Below are 20,725 nucleotides of genomic sequence, written 5' to 3' on the forward strand. Positions count from 1 at the left end.
CAACTGGCATCCATGGACCCATCACTTTCCTCCTTTTTTATGATGTTGTGTTGGAAGGATTGGATCATGTGTTGAATGGATCATGTCCTTTGTTTTAAGTTGAGCGGTCTGAAATTCTGAATTACTCCGTAATAAATGGAAGAAGTACGTATTTTAATAAGCTGATACTGTATAAATATACAAAATGACTGGATATATTGCTGCATGTAGAAGTAATGGAAAAAAACAATAAAGTAAAAGTAGCAAAGAATTGAAAATATTCAAGATAGAGAAAAAAGAGTTGTATATTGAAAATTTGTGTATGATACAAGAAGGCCCCTTATTGAAGCTGCTCTTACGAGTTACGAGTTACGAGCTGAAATGTGTTTTGGCCATAGACAAAATTATGTCTTATCCTATTTGTTGTACCTTTGTATGAATTCTTTCTTAGAAAGAAAGAGATCGATAATAGTTACAAAAAAACACATGCACATGCACATGCACATTGCACAAGATATGATATTGATCAATCATCAATCATCAATCATGAATCATGAATCATGAATCATGAATCATCAATGGCAGCTTGGTCCTGGAGTTTGATCCATTTCAACTTCAAATCCTTCAGCAGCAAGCCACTTGTCCTTGTACATATACCATTTTGCACAAAACAAGAAGACTACAAAGTTAATCAAGCTTATGATTCCCAATAGCCAATAGAAGTTGTAAAGGCGTCCTTCGTTAAGGTTGTCTGCTAACCATGGTTTAGAATGTGCAGTTAGAGAGTTGACTAACGAAACTAGTATTGTACTAAAGAAAAAACCTAAGGAAAGTGTGCTTAAAAACAAGCCTGTACTAATAGTCTTCATTCCCTTTGGACATTCTCTTAAGAAAAAATCAAGTTGACCTGCATATATCATTGCTTCTCCAGCACCAGTTAATATAAATTGTGGAATTAACCAGAAAACAGATATTGGTAGTATTGCATTTGGATCATGTACCAATTCATGTGATTCTGCAACTTTAACCCTTTTGATCTCAATAAGGGCAGCAACAGACATTGCAACAGTAGCAAGGAATAAGCCAACACCAACACGACGAAGTGGGGACAAACCTTGTGGGTTTTTAAACAACCGGGCTGCTATTGGAGCAACTAGACGGTCATAAATAGGGACCGTTAGTAGAATGCTTGCAATTAGGAAGGCTGTCATTGATGCTGGTGGTATTTGGAATTTCCCACCTATATGACGGTCCATTGTTACAGCTTGTGACACTGAAAATGTTGTCATTTGTGCATGTACTGTCCAAAACTCTATTGTTGTTGCCCATATTGGTAGCATTCTTACTATCATTTTCACCTCTTCTACATCTGTTTGTGTTGTTAAGTCCCATTTGCTTACTGTGGCTAAGTCTTCTCCCATTTCACCTGTCTTTATGGCTGCCTTGTCCAAGAACCTATTTTCCATACATTTAATCAAACTACGTTATTCAATATTAATAAACATAACTATATATATATGCTTAAACGTAACTATCTAGTATCTAGGGGCTAGGGGCAATAAATTAAATAATATCAAGTGTCCCTTACTTAAAGGATACATCAAATAAAGAGTTTCAAAAATGGGATCCAATGAATCTAACAACTAATGAATATATTATACTTCTATATAGTATCAAGGGATTAATTACTTATTGTAATGTGAATATCAAAGCTGTAGATTCCAATTTAAGAAATCAATATTCTAAACATACTTAACACTTCCATCAGATTGCCCGGTGCATAGTGGTTAAGACTGAGGGCCTGTGTACAATAGGTCTCAGGTTCGAATCCCCCGCCCCCATTTATAATTTATATTGCCCTTGTGGCTCATTCGCACCAAAAAAAAGATTGCCTGGTGCATGTGTACACTTTCCTACATACTGCAGTCTGCATACACCTAAGAAATCCATCAATCCATCTGGGGGAGGTCGTTTCTTAGATTCACTTGAGACCAAAACGTGGGGTTTTCTAAATTATACTTGCTCATCACTCACACGTTACTCCAATTACCAACATTTTTCTACTCCAACCTCTAAGTGGTCCTAGTTAAAATTCATTCCCTCCATCACCCCGTCTTAAAAAATAAAAATGATATTCATACGTTAAGCAAGAACTATTTAATTAGCCAGTCTCTTATCAGATCATATGACACTTTATTTAACTGTCATATCATGTCTAATGTCAATTGGTCTTCTTTAAAAAGTTGTATATCGTTTATATGTTTCATTTGACCAACTTTATTGAAGCATAGAAGTCTAGGTATGTTTAAAGTAGAAAGGTACTTAATTGATAGTAGTGGGTGGAAATATCTAATCAAGACTTTAAGATCGAGGCAGCCAACAAGGTTGGAAAAGTAGTGCTTTGTTGAGTATCTAATTAGAATCTTTAGTGGTATGGGGGGAATCACCGAATCATGAATTCGGCGTCTCCTACGCAAACCAATAACATGGAAGATCGATACTCCCAAATTCCCAATAGTTTCTTTGACATTATTAGGTTAAAACTGACAAATACATTACTATTTTCTGTGGTCACAACTCACAATCGCCAAACTCTATTTTCAGGTGGTCACGCTCACACTCTCACGTTGAGATGTCTCCATAAAATCACGAAAATTTCGTTTTGTTTTCTTTTACAGATTTTTATGATTTTTTCCAATCTATGAAGTATAAGGATTACTGATATAGACGAGATTTGATCAATGTTCTTAAATATGGAGTACTACCTATAGTTGTCATATTCACGGTTTTCATAATTTATTTACCTATAGTTGTCATATTCACGGTTGTCATAATTTATTTGTGAGATCCAATGGTCAAAGTGATATTACTACTTGACGCAATGACAAATTAACAATGGTCCGTCCTATGCTAAGGTAAATCAATGTGAATTATGAACGGATGAACCAATGATGTCTTGTCTAGTGGTTAATATACCAGGAGTCTGTGTACTATTGGTCTCAGGTTCGAATCCCCCGTTCCCGATCATTTGTAATTTATATTGCTCTTATGGCTCATTTGCGGGGAAAAAAAAATTATGAGTACTATGGATTTGACTGGGCAAAATTTTCAGAAAAAGGTATCTTAACATGGACAAATTAATCAATGGACTGCAATTCACATGATATCATATTCCTAGTGGTGGATGAGATGTTTACTTTTAATACTCTTAATAAATAAAAAAAAAAAAAAAAAACGTATTAATAGACACTTTTGTCTTTAAAAGGTGAATGAATACATATGGTCCATATACTAGCCTTACTAGGATGTATGATGTATCACTATTCACTACGTAGTTGCACTTGCCAACAAATTAACCACTAACCACTAACCACTTCGCCCAACTTGGTGCGTGTAACAATATAATAAATCAAATATCATATGCATCTTTAAATAAACCTAATCAGTATAGAATATGATCGAGTATATATTAAGGAAAATCTACATATCTGATATATGACTACTTTTCAAACACTAAATAAGAGAAAGGAGGAGAATTGAATCCGTAAGTCTTATGAGCCAGTTGACATACTATATTTTACCAATTGATTGTACGTCAAAACTTTGCAAGATTATTATTTGATCACATTTCCCTCCTACCTAGCTAGGATTGTGCTTGGCCTAATAAATTAAGTAATTGTTGATTCCTAAATGTTTGTGAGAAGTTTGGTAGGACAAACGATGTGAATAGAGAGTTTAAGTTACAAGAGAAACACGCCTAATTTGATAAACATATATAATACATGTTTTTGTTTTTAGATTTCGTATATAGAAATATATATAATTGGAATACCTATTCGATCAGTTTTGATTTGTAATTATAAATTTGTTTGTTTTATTCACGATACAATTAAGTGGGAATTTACATGTGTATGTTCATTTAAGACTATTGTTCGGGATCATAGATGATATAGCTAGTGATTATATTAATATATTAATAAAGAAGGAACTTAAAAAAATATATTAAAAAAAAAAAAGAAAAAAAAAAAAAAGGAAAACGTGGGAGAAACGAACCTGAATTGCTTGCTATGAGGGAGTTTTTGCTTAGATTTAACACTAGTTTCTGCCAAGTCATCAATGTTGAAAAGTTGGGACGAATGAGCAGGAAGTTGTATCTTTCTCTTTTTCCAAGCAGCGACAAATACTGCGCCTATTTGAGATAGAGGGCTACCGGCAAGCTTCTTAAAACGGTATCGTTTAGTACCCAAAAGGAAGAAAATAATGCAGACGACAACAGCACAAGCACATATTCCATAACCCCATTGTCTTCCCAAATTATCTTCAATATAAACCAAGACTGTAACTGCTGCTAGTGAACCAAAACTGACTATGAAATAAAACCAATTGAAAAATGTTGTCATCATTGATCTTTCATCTTTGTCCTTGTCATCAAATTGATCTGATCCGAAACCAGATACACTCGATTTAAGACCACCCGTTCCTAAGGCAGTCAAATAGAGTGCTAGGTGAAGAACGCCTAGCTGAGTTCCATTGGCTTGAACACATGTTGTGGAATTCTCCGGGCATGCGGGTGGACGTAGATTCGGGATTATAGTTGATATTGTTAAGATTGTCACACCCTATATATATAGTAATTCAACATAAATCTTCTCAGTTTCAATATATAAATTTAAATTTAAATTTATTTAATTAGCTAAATACTAAATACTGGAGTACCAAACTAGTACGTACTACTCCGTATATGTTAATTAATATGTGAATATTATTTAATTATAAGCTTGTGCTGGATAGTGGATATGGCCCGGGTTAGATCACTATTACATCTGTTCTCATTCCACACCCGGAACAACATCCATCTTTTAATTTGCATCCAATATTAAACTTCATTGCTAATTAATATATAATAATTATGTTTACATATTTTGTCTAGTCGATTATATATGTTCATATTAATTACACCAAATTCAATCTTCATTATCATTAATGACGAATATTCCGATTGAGAGGTCTTGTTTTCTTATCATCTTTTTCAGTTCGATAATCACCAAGTGTTTGAGGGAGTCTGTTTTCTTATGGGTGGCCCATTTTATTAATTGGATCTACTTATTCGCGCGCAATAGACAAAAGAATCTTAATAGGGAAAGGGAAAGGGAAAGGGAAAGGGAAATAATTTTGACATCCCATGAGGAAATTAAGATTTTAAAACAAGATTGTCATCTTAATTACCAGAGCTTGAACTGTAGCAAAGATAGCAATGGTCAAGTACCTGTTCACAAAAAGAACAATCAGATATTAATAATAACCATGAATATTGAAATAATAAAGAAAATATGTCATGGGAAATTATTGATTTGATGACCATGCATTTCACGTTATTTGTCTAACTATAAGGTGACATGTCGATATAATTTTTAGCTAAATCATATCCGAATAAGGGTTCACATTTATAATTTAGGGTACGGTGTATATCATTAGAACATGCCACGGTATTTCATGCACGGATAAAATTCTAGCCAGCTCGATGGAGCGGTCGCGGACCAGAAAATGATAGGTTTAGTGGTCACAGGTCTCATGCACCAAAATTTCATCTTCTCATGCACCATATATGACATATATATATATGTTGGATATTACTTTAAAGTATCTTTTGAGTTTAAGGAAATTTTCGCTTTTGTAACGATATTATGTAAAATATGAAGGAAAAACACAAAAATTAAACTTATATGAGAATGACCACGATAAAATGTTTTGGTAGGACCAATATTTTGTAAAGGTGTTGTGATATTATTTAGGGGTAACTTGTTATATTGTCAGATTTGAGGGGTATATAACCTGTTATATATATTGTCAGACTTGATATTATTGAGGGGTAACCTGTTATATATATTGTCAGACTTGATATTATTGAGGGGTAACCTGTTATATATATTACCAGACTTGATATTATTGAGGGGTAACCTGTTATATTGTCCGGCTTAATTGATATATATTTTTTTCTTAACAAGAGATAGTAATACCAAGTTGGAAAATTAAAAACATATTTTGTAATTTGGAATTTACGTCGATACCAATATTTACGTAAAAAGATTCTAAAAAAGTCCAGGTTGTTTAGTCATAATACGGAGGTCTGATGTTAGATGTATATTATATTAAAAAAGAATAAAGAAATGGAGGAAGAAAAATGAAGAGTTTACAAACCGGCCGAGAAAGGTGTCAGCAACGAAGCCACCGAGGAGACAGAGCATGAAGGAGGTACCAAGGAAGTTGGTGACAGTATTAGCAGATGTAGCATTCCCTAAATGCATAACTCCAGTTAAGTACGTCACCAGGTTGAATGCAATCCCTAAAGTTATCAACCTTTCACATGTTTCAACACCTGCAAAAATAAATATAAATATAATTAAGAAAATGAAAACCAATATATACATATAGAAGTATATAACAAGGTTATATATATATTTAGGTAAAAGCTAGAAAAGAAATGAAATGAAGATGGATGAACCTAAAATCATGGCGGAAGGGATCCAACCGCCAGTCTTAGAGCGATTCGCAGGAAGGCCTTTGTAGTCCCAGGCATCACTTAGAGTTTTCCCGAATTCATCGCTTATGGGAAGAGCCATTATATTTCTATTTGTGAACTATAACAATTAACTAGCTTACCAATATTATACTTTTTATAGAAATATATTTTTATGTTGTTGTTTTGAAGGAAAGCAAATGAAAGTAAGGAGAAAGAGAGAATTAAGAGATGATGTGGTATATTCACGTTAACAAGGATTCATTCCCTTTTATAGCACTTAGCCAACCAATTTGTATCCTACATGACATATTGACATGTCCTAATAGGATACCAATCTGGACCCACCTTCCCTATACAATAATATATTAACTTTCTTACTTTTTATTTCTTTCAATTCCTCTTTACATTTTACGTTTTACGGCCAGCTAGGAACCGATATTAATGTACTTACGGGTGGAGGGGGAACCGGGGAGAAATCGAATGAAACCTGGCGAAAAAGAAGTTCACACGAGGTAATGTAATCGCTAAAGTCCAACCCCGTTCCAACAATGCACTTCTCGGACTGAGAAGCGAAGATTTTGGTAGTTTACTCGCTTAAGCGAAGATTTTGTGGAAGAGACTTTTTTCTATATGATAATCAAAGGGAGTGGGAAAGGGATTTCTTCTCAACTCCTCTAGAGAATTTCGGTCCGATGGAGCCTTCGGCTGCCCCTCCGACTCATTGGGCAACTTGCTCTGACCAAGACTCCACTTTTGACTCCGTCCATAGAGCGTATGAATTTCCTGGTAAAATATTAATATCTATTTTCAAAGGAAAACGGGTGTTTGGATTCCTAAATTTGAACAAACATGTCACATGTGTGAATTTGTTAGTCCTCCACTGGCGTTGGAAAAGCGTTATTAACTTTGTATCTTTAGAAAAGCTCCTCCAATTAGCGATCGAACGTCCACGGCTGCAGGAAAATTTAGAATATTCTGCAGGAAAGTGGTCAATCACTAGCTAGCTAGGGCATCTCCTACCGTTCGTGGTGTTTCATTTATCATCCATCATGCCTTATGAATCTTGCAATTCCATGCCTGTTCTCTGTATAGATATATTAGTAAATTTTATTTAAAATATAGGATAACCTTTTTTTGCTCATCAAATTACTACAGAGAATATACTCTTGGTTTTTAGTTTTTTACTTTGTACTTTAATTAATTAACAATACTGTCAAGGTTAATTTCCATCGTAAAACAATCTTGTAAAATTCCGAATCAATGAATTAGGGCTTGTTTGTTATCATTTTTTTGTTTCTAATTTTTTGTTTTTTACAAAACTAAAAAGCAAAATATGAAAACCGCATAAAGTAGTTCCCTTTTTGTTGTTGTCGTTTTCAAAACCAACGTGATTATTATACATATGACTATTTTTTGTTTCATGATTCAATCTTAACCATTTGACTTTTAAAACAAAAAACTTGAAACTTGAAACTTGAAACTTGAAACTGACAATGATATCGAAAGAGTCCTAATTAAACTTTCCTTTTCTAAATTTTAATTAGATTTTTTTGTTTTTGTTTTCTAGGCCAACCAATAAACCCAAATTGGCCAAGTATTTCGTTGCACTATAGAAAAAGTTCATTTAAACTTCATTTTCACAAAATCAAAAACCAGGCCTCCTATTAAATTCCCCAAGTTGCATATAATACTCCATTATCCATGCATATTTTAGCTTCACATATACTCTGTACTTCATTTTTGAAAAGTCTAAATGATGTGACCGATGTCAATCAATGTATAGTAATCAAGTCAGTAAGCCAAGTTGTGAACTTAATTTCTCATAGGAAGAATCCTTGATGGAGAAAATGTACGTAGTACAACAAAAACATAACAAAATTAGAGAGAACTCGAACTTTTATAAACACTATTTCCGAAAATGGTTCATATATATTACGTATAAAATGATTACTACGTAATTAAATAATTTCAAACAGAGGGTGTATTATGGCATACGGAGTACAATAATGTAATTAGTTTTCTAAGTAGCTGATAAAAACAAAAGCTAAGATCACAATACTTAATTAAAATAAACATTAATCCTATATATAATTAACAAGCATTTGATCAGTCGGCAATTTTAGAATAATACTCCGTAAGCGTGCACGCTCAACTCTGAGCGGCTCATTGGCTCAAGGTAGAGCTGTCAAAACAGGTCATCGGGTCGGGTTTGGGTCGGGTCATCCCGGGTCTCGGGTCATGATCAGGTCGGGTCAATATTTCATCCGGGTTGAGTTCGGGTTCTGTCGGGCCGATTTCAGGTCGGGTCATGTCGGGTTTTTTCTTATCCCGGGTTCAGGTCGGGTTCGGGTCAGGTTTGATTTCGGGTTCGGGTCTTATCGGGTCGGGTTTAAGTCGGTTTGCAACACAGTTATTTTCGGGTCTGGGTCTTAGTTTGGATCGGATAAAAATCAAATCAAATAGAATTCAGGTCGGGTCACTCTCAGGGACGGGTCAAACTCGGGTCTGATAATTAACCTATACATTTTAATTATTTTATATTCTAAAAAAATTTGTTTAACTTATTTTAGAGTTAAATTTTTCAGTATCTAGCAATAAATAATTAAAATAGATTTATCGTTGAAGTTAATATTTGATCGTGTCATTGATAACTCGGGTAAATCGGGTAGCGGGTTGTCACAGGTCGGGTCAATAGCAGGTTTCATCGAGTTACAATCGGTTTCGGGTTGACATCGGGTCGGGTATCGAATCGGGTTCGGGTCATTGTTCGGTCGGGTCAGTTCGGTTATCGGTCGGGTTCGGGTTCGGGTGTTACAACATCGGGTTAAAATCGGTTATCGATTTTTTCGGGTCGGGTACAGGTCGGGTTTCGGGTTACCTATTTTGCCGTAATTTCGGGTCATGGTCGGTTACGGGTTCGGTCGGTTCAGGTCGGGTTTTCAGGTCGGGTCAGTTTTTGACCGCTCTAGCTCAAGGACCTTCATAGCGCAACATATGTCAAAAAGCCTATGGAGTATGGAGTAGCAACAACATTAAGAATTTCCCACCACAAACTTGTTCAAATTTAATTTTAATAATTAGTACTAAAACAGAACATGAGATTAATATTTTATTTGATCGAATTAACTGTCCAAATTAAGCTTAATTAATCCGGTATTAGTTATAGGTATTTATACAAGTAGTTGATTTAATTTTCTTTTTCTTTAATTGATCCTTAACAACTGATGGTGACATTTATAAAATAAAAAATAAAAAATAAAAAATAAAAAATAAAAATAATCTAGGTGATGACTTCATATTCTTTCAAGGCATTGCCAAAGGAGGAAAACAAAAATAGTACAGAACTTGTACTCTGTATAAAATAACAAGAGTCGTTTGTTACATTTAAAATCTCATGCAAGAGGGCTAATAAATACTCGACGTATATACACTAGTTGTTACATTTTCTTTTCTTCTTTTTACAAATCTCTCAGTGTCGTATTTTTATCTGTTTATAAAATGAAAATATTCCGATTTCAATTGTCCTACTGTCCTACAGTACTTTATATTTATATAGACTACTAATTTAGCTACCGGTCTATATACAATACTCCTAGCTAGTTAATTAAGTAATGATGATGAATAAATGAGTAATAATATATCATGCATAAGGGATTACTCTGATTAGGATTTATATTTCAAGGCAATACATAGTAGATAAAGTTATACGAAGTAAAGAAGATAAAAGTATTCCGTACACTATAAGAATTTGTATCATTAATGGCAACCCCCAATAATGACAGGTAAAAAATCCAGTCGTAAAAGCCTTTTGCAACGAGGCTAATTAACAACCAAATAAAGATGGGACAACCGTCGCAAATACCTTTTACGACGGGTTAACGACGAGATTTTCCATCAATGACGGACCCCTTTTATGAGGGGTTCGCGATATGAAATGCCACCACTATTTCTTTTAGCAATGTGATTTTCCGTTGTTAATGGTAGAATTTCTTGTAGTGGTATTACGGATGTGGTACGCCATTTTAACCAGATCGGAGTATGCATGTGGTATTTTTCATTAACGATTTTATTATGAGTTCCAATTTACAACTGTTTTTTATGCAAAAGAGGCAATAGAATTACAAAGGGAGGAGTTAGCTGCAGATATCTGACTTTATTATGAGTCACAAATGAACGATTTTATTATGGAGTTCCAATATCTGCAGATTCGATATTGAGACCTAACGTAAACACTAAACAGACTCTCACTGCTAACCACTAAGCAAAGACTTCATTGGCACAACTTACAAATGTTAAACCCTGTATTTTCAATAAACAAGTGGAATGATTAATGTGGTTAGTTGCTTAATTAAGGAAAAATCTACTTTGAAATTCCAATGGTTGCAAATTAAAGGATATATACTTTGAGAATTAGTAGAGATTCTGTCGAAATTAGAATATAAGATCTGTTATTTCATTAATTGATGAAAGGGTATGTACACTTATACATGAAACATCAATTATGTGTTACCATTAAAGTCAACTGTAATGGAATCGAGCAGAATCAACCAATTCTTTAATTAGCAAATTTTATCTTTATCGCTCTTTCAGGAGATCCAAAAGCCAATAGGACAAGTGGATTCATTATAAAACATCCTTAATTAATTATATTCAATGTATTTTATTCAATCATTGAGAATTTTATTTTGTAATTACCTTTTTTTTGTATATGGACGTGTATTATTAATCCGTTATTTGAACAGACATAGAGACAATGTGAGATGCAAATAGAACAAATTCTAATGAGTGAGGTAATTAACTACCATAATACCATTAATAGTCAATTTTACAACCCCATGCCTTATCCACTTTCTAATTCATTTTCTTTGGAGAAAACTGATCAAATATAAACAAAAAGCATAACCCATTAATAAATATAAAATTCTAACTGGTTTGACCTAAGTATATAGTTAGACCATCTGATAAAAGACATGCTCTTTTGAAGGGAAATGTTTGTCAAAGTAGCTAGCCAATCATCATAAAATTTATATCAAGAAATAGATATTACATAAAATTACAAACTTTGGTTTGATTCCATGTAAAAGCAATCATAGCGCTGTGGAATATGATCATAAGAAGTAAGAACTACAATGTACAAAAATGTTACACCATTTTTTCAGTTGCACTTGCATGTCAAATACTTCGTATACTTTAATTATAGAGTGCTCTGATTATGTTTACCTTTGGAAAGTTCAAATTGGCAAAAGATTGTATTGCACGAGTATAATATTTAAGAAAAGCTTAATTAAATTTGAAAATAATCATCAACAAATAAATAAAATTTACACAATGCGGCATTAATTTGAATTATGAACAAAGGTGATATTAAAACTCATAAATCATACGCAGTACTCCGTATAAATCACCAATCTTTTCGACTAGGTTAACGGTTGAAAAACATGGGGTTAATAGTAACATAAGGACATTATCAATGAAAACACTCTGTGGTCTATGGCATCTTAATTTGTGTCAACAGCTTACATGATTGAAAAACTGACTTGAAAGTTGAGGTTTATATGCAGTAGGTAATACAGTAGTTATATACTTCCTCTGTTTTTATTTACATGACACAATTGGATTATGGACACTATTCATACAAACTCCCACTACAAGAAATTGTACTATTAACGACGGGAAATCCCGTCGCGAAAGGCCAATAATCGTTGATTAACGACGGGATTTCCTGTCTCGAACCCGTCATAAAAGGGGGCCGTCGTTAATAGAAATTCCGTCGTAAATTCGTCGTAAACCCTTCGTAAAAGACATTTGCGACAGTTACTCCCGTCATTGTTTGGTTGTTAGCCCCGTCGCAAAAGCCTTTTGCGACGGGATTTTTGACCCGTCGTAATTAGGTTGTCGTTAAAGATACAAATTATTGTAGTGTCCTTTGGCTTCATTTTGTGATTAAAAAACGTAGTCGTGTGGGGTCTTATTAGATTTGTCTCAATAAATATTTTTTAAATATCAACTTTTTATAATTTTTTCTTATCCATAATTGAAGATATTAGTATTTGAAATCGTGTATTGACAAATATGTCTAAATAATTGTATCATTTAAAAGAGAACAGAGGAAGTATATAAAAAGTAATTCAGTAGTTGAAGAAAGGCTTCAATTAATACGGAGTAATTAAGAATGATGAAGTGAAGGGAAGATATAGCGCGTGGTGTATACTTTCAATGTGTGCCACTCAAAATAAATGTCCACTAAGATGATGGGTTGACTGGATTAATGTATAAAATCCAGATGTAACATTATAATTGGACCCAGAGCTTTTGGAACCCTAAAGTCCAATATCCTACAACCACCCACCGGAAAAAGAATCTTTTCATTGGCGTAGGGGTCGAAAAGTCTAAAGTTAATCAATGAATCTACATTTACCTTTTCTTTGGGCCCGTCCCTTTAAACTTTAATGTTTCACTTACAAAACCTAAGGGTTGCAAAGGAGCAATTATTTCCGATTAAACTTTAACACAAATTCTTATTTACAAAGGTTGTACAATAATTATTGTACACTGGAGTAAAAGTTAACTCAAAATGCTTAAAAGTTATGCTTACGCATGTAAAAGTTATCTTTTTTTAGTGATAAATTTTTTCATTTTAATAAAACTTATTTCTTCAAAATCACTAATAATGTATAAAATTAATCATTTAATCCTTTAAAATGTTTATCCATCAACTTTTTTTTACTAATATAAAAATCAAAACTAGGTTAAAGTTACAAAAAAATGGGTTAAAATTATCTTGGTGTACAATAAATTTATTGTACACCTTGTGCACGCAAGACCTTTTGAAACTTTAAATGTTTCACTTACAAAAGGAAAGGGGTGCACACTTGCACAAGAACAATTGTTTTGTTGTTGTGTCGAATCAGGTGTATAATAAATTTATTATAAATATCGGAGTAACTTTTAAGTATTTTGGCCAAAATTACATCCAGTTTTCAATTTTTATCGTACACCGAAGTGTAATAAGAATAGTGTTCATAGCATTTGTCCTCAGCTTGAAAAATCAAGTTTCACGTTTAGATAAGCTAGTTTCTATCAGATCTAATAAGTTTTAATGATCAGGCCGGATAATTTTTCTCTCTTGTAATAGTCTGATCTGATCAAATAAGTTTCAATCATATCCAATATTTAGATAACTAGTAGATAAATTTAGGGATTTTCAGGTGAAAGATCACATGCTTATACAACTTCACATAGTATGATAGAGATAAATCTTATTATTTCAAGCTAAGTCAAACCACAAATTTAATAGTTTTAGATGATGGGTAAAACGGTAATTCGAAAATACAAGGAATACGAAATATGCGTTGTGTATGGGAGGCACCATGTTTCTCGGTATGCAACACGAGTATAAATAGAACTATTGGGACAGCTTAAGGGGCATCTTTATAACATGACGGTTATTATCAATACAAGTATTATTCTAGTAAGCTTAAGTTGTTTAAGGTATTCCATTTTCCATTATATACTCCGTAGGTGTCAAGACAACGTACATCGTCAGAAGAATCCTTAGTTTGTCCCAATATTATTTGCTTTGAACGTCACAAATCATAAGATAATCAATAAATAATTTACTAGATGCATGTTTGAGAGTTTGGTGCATCGTACTTATGAACCCAATGTAGGTTCGACATTAAAATTAAATGGCAATAGTGAGAGTAATTCTTCAAATTGATGATGATTTCTCTTCTCTTTCTCCAATGTTGGACAATTTACACATGAGTAACATTGAGTTTCAACAATATTGACAAAAATCCTGTAAACAAATTACACTTTACGTACGTAGTATTTCATAAAAAGATTGTTTGTTGGATATCGTTACAATGAACCAAATGTCGTTTTGACGGGTTATGGACGGAACTTTTCACTAATGACGACCCCCTTTTATGACGGGTTCTCGACAAGAAATCCCGTCGTTAATCAACGATTATTGGCCTTTTGCTACGATTTCCCGTCGTTAATGATACAATTTCTATATTCAGATAGTTCACTTTGTGCATAACGATTAACGACTACTAACTTTGGTTCTAAAAGTTCTTGACAGCACTTTATTTCTACATCTTCCACCAAATGATAGTGCTTTTTTCTAATACTACTTCTGATTTAAAAAGATCTTTACACTTACTATTTGCACAGACTCATGTGCAATGTTTGACCGTTAATATATCTAATTCTGTACGACATAAAATTATAAAAAAATATGATATTTATAAAAATACATTTTGAGACGAATTTAACAAGAAATATCATGATAATTATTTACAGATATAATAGTGAGAATTTATGGTAAATTTTATTATTGGACACATTTTTCAAAGCGTAAAGAACTAAATGAAACAAAAGTAGTATCTACCATAAAAAAAGGACGGAGAAAATATAATCTGGTAAAAGCCACCCGATTACCAAAAGGCACCGGCATCGATCCGAGGGATGAACAAAGCATACAAACCAAATTAGGTGCTACTTTTAGTCGGATTATCACGTGGTATCTAACGGGTTAATTAAATTGCATATAAGATGCATATGGTAAAGTCAATTCTAGGGGAATTTCGAATCAATAACTTTCATTATTCGGGAAAATGTAATATGATAAACTCTCAGGCCATATACATGTCCATACAAGAGAAGATATTGCTAACATATAAGTTACGTGAGGATTCATCCTAAAATTAATTGGTGATAGGTGGATTAGCCCACCAATCTTATACGTTTATAATCTCCCTTTATTTCTTCCATGTAGGACAATTAGTCTTCACTCACACGTGGATTAGTTTTCTCAATATGGTATCTAATTACAACATAAACTTTTTATAACGTATTTAAACTCTTTTTTTCCCCGCAAAAACAATTCTATAAGGTAACTTTTAACAAATTTGTCACATAACAATGTTAAATGGTAAGTCAACTGTATTGATGGCATCGTCCAGAAGATGTTGATCTGTCAAGCCTAGTAAGGCTTTATTTAAATTGATTCAGTAAGCAAAGATCATACAATATTAGTAAATTTTTCAAACTAGATACAATATTACATTCTAGCTAATTATTATTCATCAACAAAGTACTTTGTTAATAAACAAATTAATATAATACTGTGACGTGAATATCCGACCCTGATACTACAAACCGTGATGTGAATATCCGACTACGATCCTAATACTTATTTTATTTTTTTATCGTTTTTATGATGCCTTTTCCATTTTCTCTAAGGGCATCTAAGTAAAAACAAATAAATAAACTTGGTTTCACGTACTTGTTTTGGTGACCATATCAATCAATTAGCACCTCCCTCAAACATATACCATAAGTGTGGAATTAGCTGATGTAATCTTGAAATTATTAATTTTCAAGGTCAATTGATTGGATTAAGAACAATGTATTTTCTTAGGAAATTTTATACGGGAGAATTATTAATTAGAATATTATAAAACTTTTAAAAAAATATTCTTAAGATTAACAAGAATTTCTTAGCTAGCTACAAGGACTTAAAAAAATGCGACAAACTACAGAGTACTACGTATATTTTACTATCATTTAATCACTTTATTACTACGGGCCATTTGTTCTCTACAAGTTGGGCTTACCCTACCACTCTTAAGATTCGGACAAGATTCTACTTATGCCCTTTCAATCTTCTCACCCTATCCTTTACCAATTAATCCACTTAATGATTTATCCTATAATTACGGATAAAATAATTCTTTTATTTATACGTTACATTTCGCTTAAATAATCTACATTCTTTTTATTTATACCATACATTTCGCTTAAATAATCTACATTCCATTTATTTTTATGCAGTTTATTACATTTACATTGCGTATTGACTCCAAATACATACACGTACAGATTGTAATTACGCCCCAAGCTCTTGTAATTGGGCGACTTGTCATCAAATAAATAAATTAAAAATTAATCTGGTAAATCATTAGCTAGATTGTATAAGTATTAGTATGATGTGGAGATGGAAAATGACAATCTACTAAAAGAATTAAAAAGAAAATGACAACATATATTTGACAAAGTTTTCAAACCTTTAGGTGTAAATAAATTAAATTATAAAAGAAAAAGAAAAAGAAAAACATAAGAAGAATTGATAATAGATTTTTTTTTTTGGTTCTACTACGAGGAGTTCCCACCGCCTTCGGCGAGGTAATCTCCCGTGGGAGTTTGCATGGGTACCTCGATGGGCAGCATCCCTCTCAGTTGAGATTTTTTCCATTCCCAAGGCTCGAACCCGAGACCTTGGTTAAGGAGCAAGAGGCCCTTAACCACTCATGCCAACCTCAATTGGTATAAGAATTGATAATAGATGATTGGTGGTTAATTAGAATAAGATGTTGGTCGGGGGAGTCCAAGTGTATTAAGGTGATGTAAGTTTTGAGTCAACTCTTCTTAAAACTTAAAGTGTGATTAATGTATATCTTGCCACCTTTGAAGGTTCCCATGAGCCACACGGCCCACACTTTAAGAAGTTTTCATATTAACCACTTATCCCTTATCCTAGCTATAAGCTATAAGCTACTACTTCCGTTTCAAAAAATTCTTTACAGTTACTATTTGCACGAACTCCAATGCAATATTTAACCACTGATATATTCAATTTCGTATGTGGAAAAATTATAAAAAGTTGATATTCTGAAAATACGTATCGATACCAATCTAATAAGATCTTACATGTAACGTTTTGATGTATATAATAGTGAGAATTTACGGTCAAAGTTTTCATATTTTGGACACATATTCCAAAACGTAAAGAACTTTCAGAAACGGAGGAAGTATAAGCTATAAGCTATAAGCTATATATATTATCCCCTACTTAAGAATTGAACATCGTCATTTAGGTCTCCCCCTATAACAACCTTATTTTATCAACGTGTTTATTTTCCACATCATCATCTTTCATCTTTTTAGATGCGGAAATTCATCTAATAAGACCAGTTCATAATTCTAAGATTGATTGAGATGGATCGGAAATTGCAATACAAAGTTTAATAGGCGGAAATTATTTAATGTTAATTACCATCATCCATCTATCATCTATGATATGACTTATGTGTAAATTATTTTGAGTTGTACGTACTAACTATTAAATTATCTTAAGCGTCGATGTTTGCTGTTAATTTATTCAAAACTAGGCCCCTTTTTTTTTTTTTCAAGTTTTGGTGCGGGAATGAGTCATAAGAACAATACAAATTACAAAAAATTGACCTATCTTACACAAATCGTCATTCTTAACCTATAGACCAAGACTGACCAACCGCTACATAATTTCTCGTTCTTTGAACACACTCATAAACTAGTCTAACAAAACATTGACCAATCAAAACTTTGACAAGCCTCTTTAGATGATTCAAAGCCCACATTAACGGTCGTGGACTTGTGGGTCAAAACATAGGATCTCATTCAAAGCCCACTCAGGATCTAACAACTTGATGATTATTTATTGCTTTTTTATACACGAAGGCCCAATTCTAACATTGAAAAAACTTTGCCAGGCTTTGTCATACTCATTTTGTTTAGAACTCGAGGGGGGTTGGGCCAACTTTGGACGGGATTTAAGCCCATTCTAGGCCACGCTCGAGGAGTCTCCTTGTGGGTCGAGCAAGGACCGGGAGAAATTGATTCGAACTTATTAACCCGAATTGATTGACCCAATCCGATACGCGAGTTTAACCCAAAACGGGCGACTAGATGTGAACTCGAAAATCCGAAAATAATCTGAACTGAAACTGAAACAAAATTTGACTTGACCCTATATGATCCGATACCCGAAACGATCCAGGCAAGCAATCGAACCGAAATAACGTCCGGTCCCAAATATTAGTTCGTTTACTACATAATATTTTTTGGATCAACCACTAAACGAAATATTATGTTTTCCGACCATTATTTGCTATCAGTCTATTACTATTATAGAGTATTTTTTATAACCATGACATGATTTAACCTGAAAAATACGATCTAACTGAAAAAATCCATGTAGACATTTCTGTTTGCAAATATTACACCATACGTACGGTTTTGATGATTAATGTCTTTAATTTAAATAAATCCATATAACTATAATTTGTTTATGTAAAAATCATAGTAAATTATGAGTTATGAGTAGGTAGGAAACTGTATGGGATGCTATAAATTAAGTTGAAAGGATGCAAATACTTATGGGACGAAAGATAATGAAAGTTTGCATCTTACATGCATGACATTAATAATTAAATCTAAAGTTAAATTAATAAATTCATTGAGAGGTTCTTTCCCAATGTACGTAATAGAGAAAGCACAAAATACAAGTTAATTAATTTCTACTACAAAAGCAGAAACAAGAAGAAAACAATTATATTGATTAAAGCAAAGCTAAAGCTGGAAATGTATTGAAATTGTTATTCGATCCTGGATGATTTGCAAATTAATTAGGCGCATTGGAAGTCGGAGGGAGTAGACTTGCCGCAAACGTTGATAAGAAGGTTAAGAACAATGGGAATATTAAGGTTAATCCCAAGAATATTAGCCTTAATAGCAGTGCATAAGCAGATTGCAGCTTCCAAATCAAGAAGGCCTTGAATAACACTACAACAAAGGTGGGTTGGAGGGGTTCCAATAACAGCATTGACAGGGCCATTCAACACTTTTGCACATATGCCAAGTTTCAAGGCATCCCTTGGGCAGTGTTGTTGACCACTCGACCCTCCCCCTATTGATATTGTTGGTGATGGCTTGTTTGGCTTCCCACAAACGTAACAACTGTTAACCAGGCGGAGATTTAGTAAGAGAAAAACAATTGCTAAAGCTGAGCTCTTGCTCTTCATCTTCATCTTCATCTTCATCTTAATTTTGATCGATGTTTATTTATTTTTAGCTAATTACTTAATTAGTGTATGGATAAGGATTAGCACCGGTACGTTATTTATAGAGAGGATTAGGGTTATAGATCGAGTATATTATATATATATACGCCAATTAATTAATATGCATATACAGATTACAGACTACTTCCTAGTTCCTAGTTCCTAGTACTAAGCTAATTAAGCTAGTTGGTGTAACTTTCAAATGGAAACAAATTAACTACGTTTTGTTAAGCTTTTGTCTTTAGTCAATTTAGTATTAAGTTGGATTCAATTGGCTCCAACATCTATGTTAACTTGGCCCGTGATCAAAAACCCACGTTGTGGTCAGTGCTCACTGCTCACTGCTCACTGCTCACTGCTCAGTGGTGTTGTCTTTGGTGAATGTCCTAAGTGCATAAAACCACCGGCCTAATTCTGCCCATTCATTGCCCCTTTCACTCTCATCCTCTATCATGTGTATTCAACTCATTTTTATTGACAAAGATTCTATCAATTTAGTAGGACCATAACGGATATTTATAAGGTAAAAACCTTGGCTAGCTCTTAATTATGTTCCTTTGGGTCATAAGAGATCGTCGTTGAGCCAACTTCTAATAGTGTAATTAAAGGCGATACGTGTTACAATATCAAGTAGAAATTCTAGGCTGGCTAACCTCAATTATATGGCCATCTCTTAAGATTTGTCTTTACCGTTTATAATGTTTTCCCTTTGGCCCATCGTATAATTAAGATCCGTTTGCTGATAGTCCACTTAGATAAGTTTAGTTAAGATAAGTTAAGGACAAATAAGGGATCACTAACTACAATTTATAACTAAAACAAGTTTTGATATTTTCTAATATGTTCATGAAAAATAAGTAAAAGTCAGATAAATAGAATGCACCCTAAGAGTTTGTTTATTTGGTTCAACTTACTTTAAGTGTTTTTAACTTATCTTGCTTATTATATTTTGAAAATTGAATATTTCAAAATTTGAATGTTATCTAACTACGGAATGTTAGATGTTTTGAAACTACACATTCATAAAAGTAATTAATCTAATAACATAACATTGTTTTGCATAATAACATAAACGTGATCCCTCCATCCAATGTAATTATTCAAATAATATTGACCTTATTCATATTCATATATAGTATATATCTAAGTAAAGAACATATTTGTCCATCAATATTACTTATATTCATATTGAAATGAATTAGTACTTATAAGAAATTGATATGGATTTGTACGAGTATTAGTTGATGTTTATTCCAAATTTCCAACTAATATACTTCTTCTCAAGTAAGTATTAGTTGAAATAATTTGAATTGCTTACCTTTGGCAAATATGGGAA

General features: G+C 33.2%; 2 protein-coding genes across 2 annotated transcripts; both read right to left on the reverse strand.

The window, feature by feature from the left end:
• Positions 1-266: 266 nt before the first annotated feature.
• LOC110792490 (protein NRT1/ PTR FAMILY 6.3) lies at positions 267-6,740 on the reverse strand. The gene is made up of 5 exons (XM_056831576.1): positions 6,482-6,740; positions 6,178-6,355; positions 5,206-5,245; positions 4,033-4,598; positions 267-1,434 (listed from the first exon to the last, which is right to left on the reverse strand). Exons 1-5 carry the CDS (start codon positions 6,597-6,599, stop codon positions 555-557), a joined length of 1,782 nt encoding a protein of 593 aa, XP_056687554.1. The 5' UTR covers positions 6,600-6,740; the 3' UTR covers positions 267-554.
• Positions 6,741-18,718: 11,978 nt separating this feature from the next.
• On the reverse strand, positions 18,719-20,234 carry LOC110792488 (14 kDa proline-rich protein DC2.15-like). The gene has a single exon (XM_056831580.1). The coding sequence runs from the start codon at positions 19,366-19,368 to the stop codon at positions 18,955-18,957; it is 414 nt and encodes a 137-aa protein (XP_056687558.1). The 5' UTR covers positions 19,369-20,234; the 3' UTR covers positions 18,719-18,954.
• Positions 20,235-20,725: the final 491 nt, after the last annotated feature.

Source organism: Spinacia oleracea, chromosome 6, assembly GCF_020520425.1.
Source record: "Spinacia oleracea cultivar Varoflay chromosome 6, BTI_SOV_V1, whole genome shotgun sequence".
Lineage (NCBI taxonomy): Eukaryota > Viridiplantae > Streptophyta > Magnoliopsida > Caryophyllales > Amaranthaceae > Spinacia > Spinacia oleracea.

Excerpts from the sequence above, each read along its gene's own strand:
- LOC110792490 (XM_056831576.1), bottom strand. The coding sequence starts at position 6,599 with ATGGCTCTTCCCATAAGCGATGAATTCGGGAAAACTCTAAGTGATGCC. Across the intron at positions 5,246-6,177 it reads GCTGACACCTTTCTCGGCCG|GTACTTGACCATTGCTATCT; the intron begins GTTTGTAAACTC and ends TTTTGTGAACAG. Across the intron at positions 4,599-5,205 it reads TTGCTACAGTTCAAGCTCTG|GGTGTGACAATCTTAACAAT; the intron begins GTAATTAAGATG and ends CTATATATATAG.
- LOC110792488 (XM_056831580.1), bottom strand. The coding sequence starts at position 19,368 with ATGAAGATGAAGATGAAGATGAAGAGCAAGAGCTCAGCTTTAGCAATT.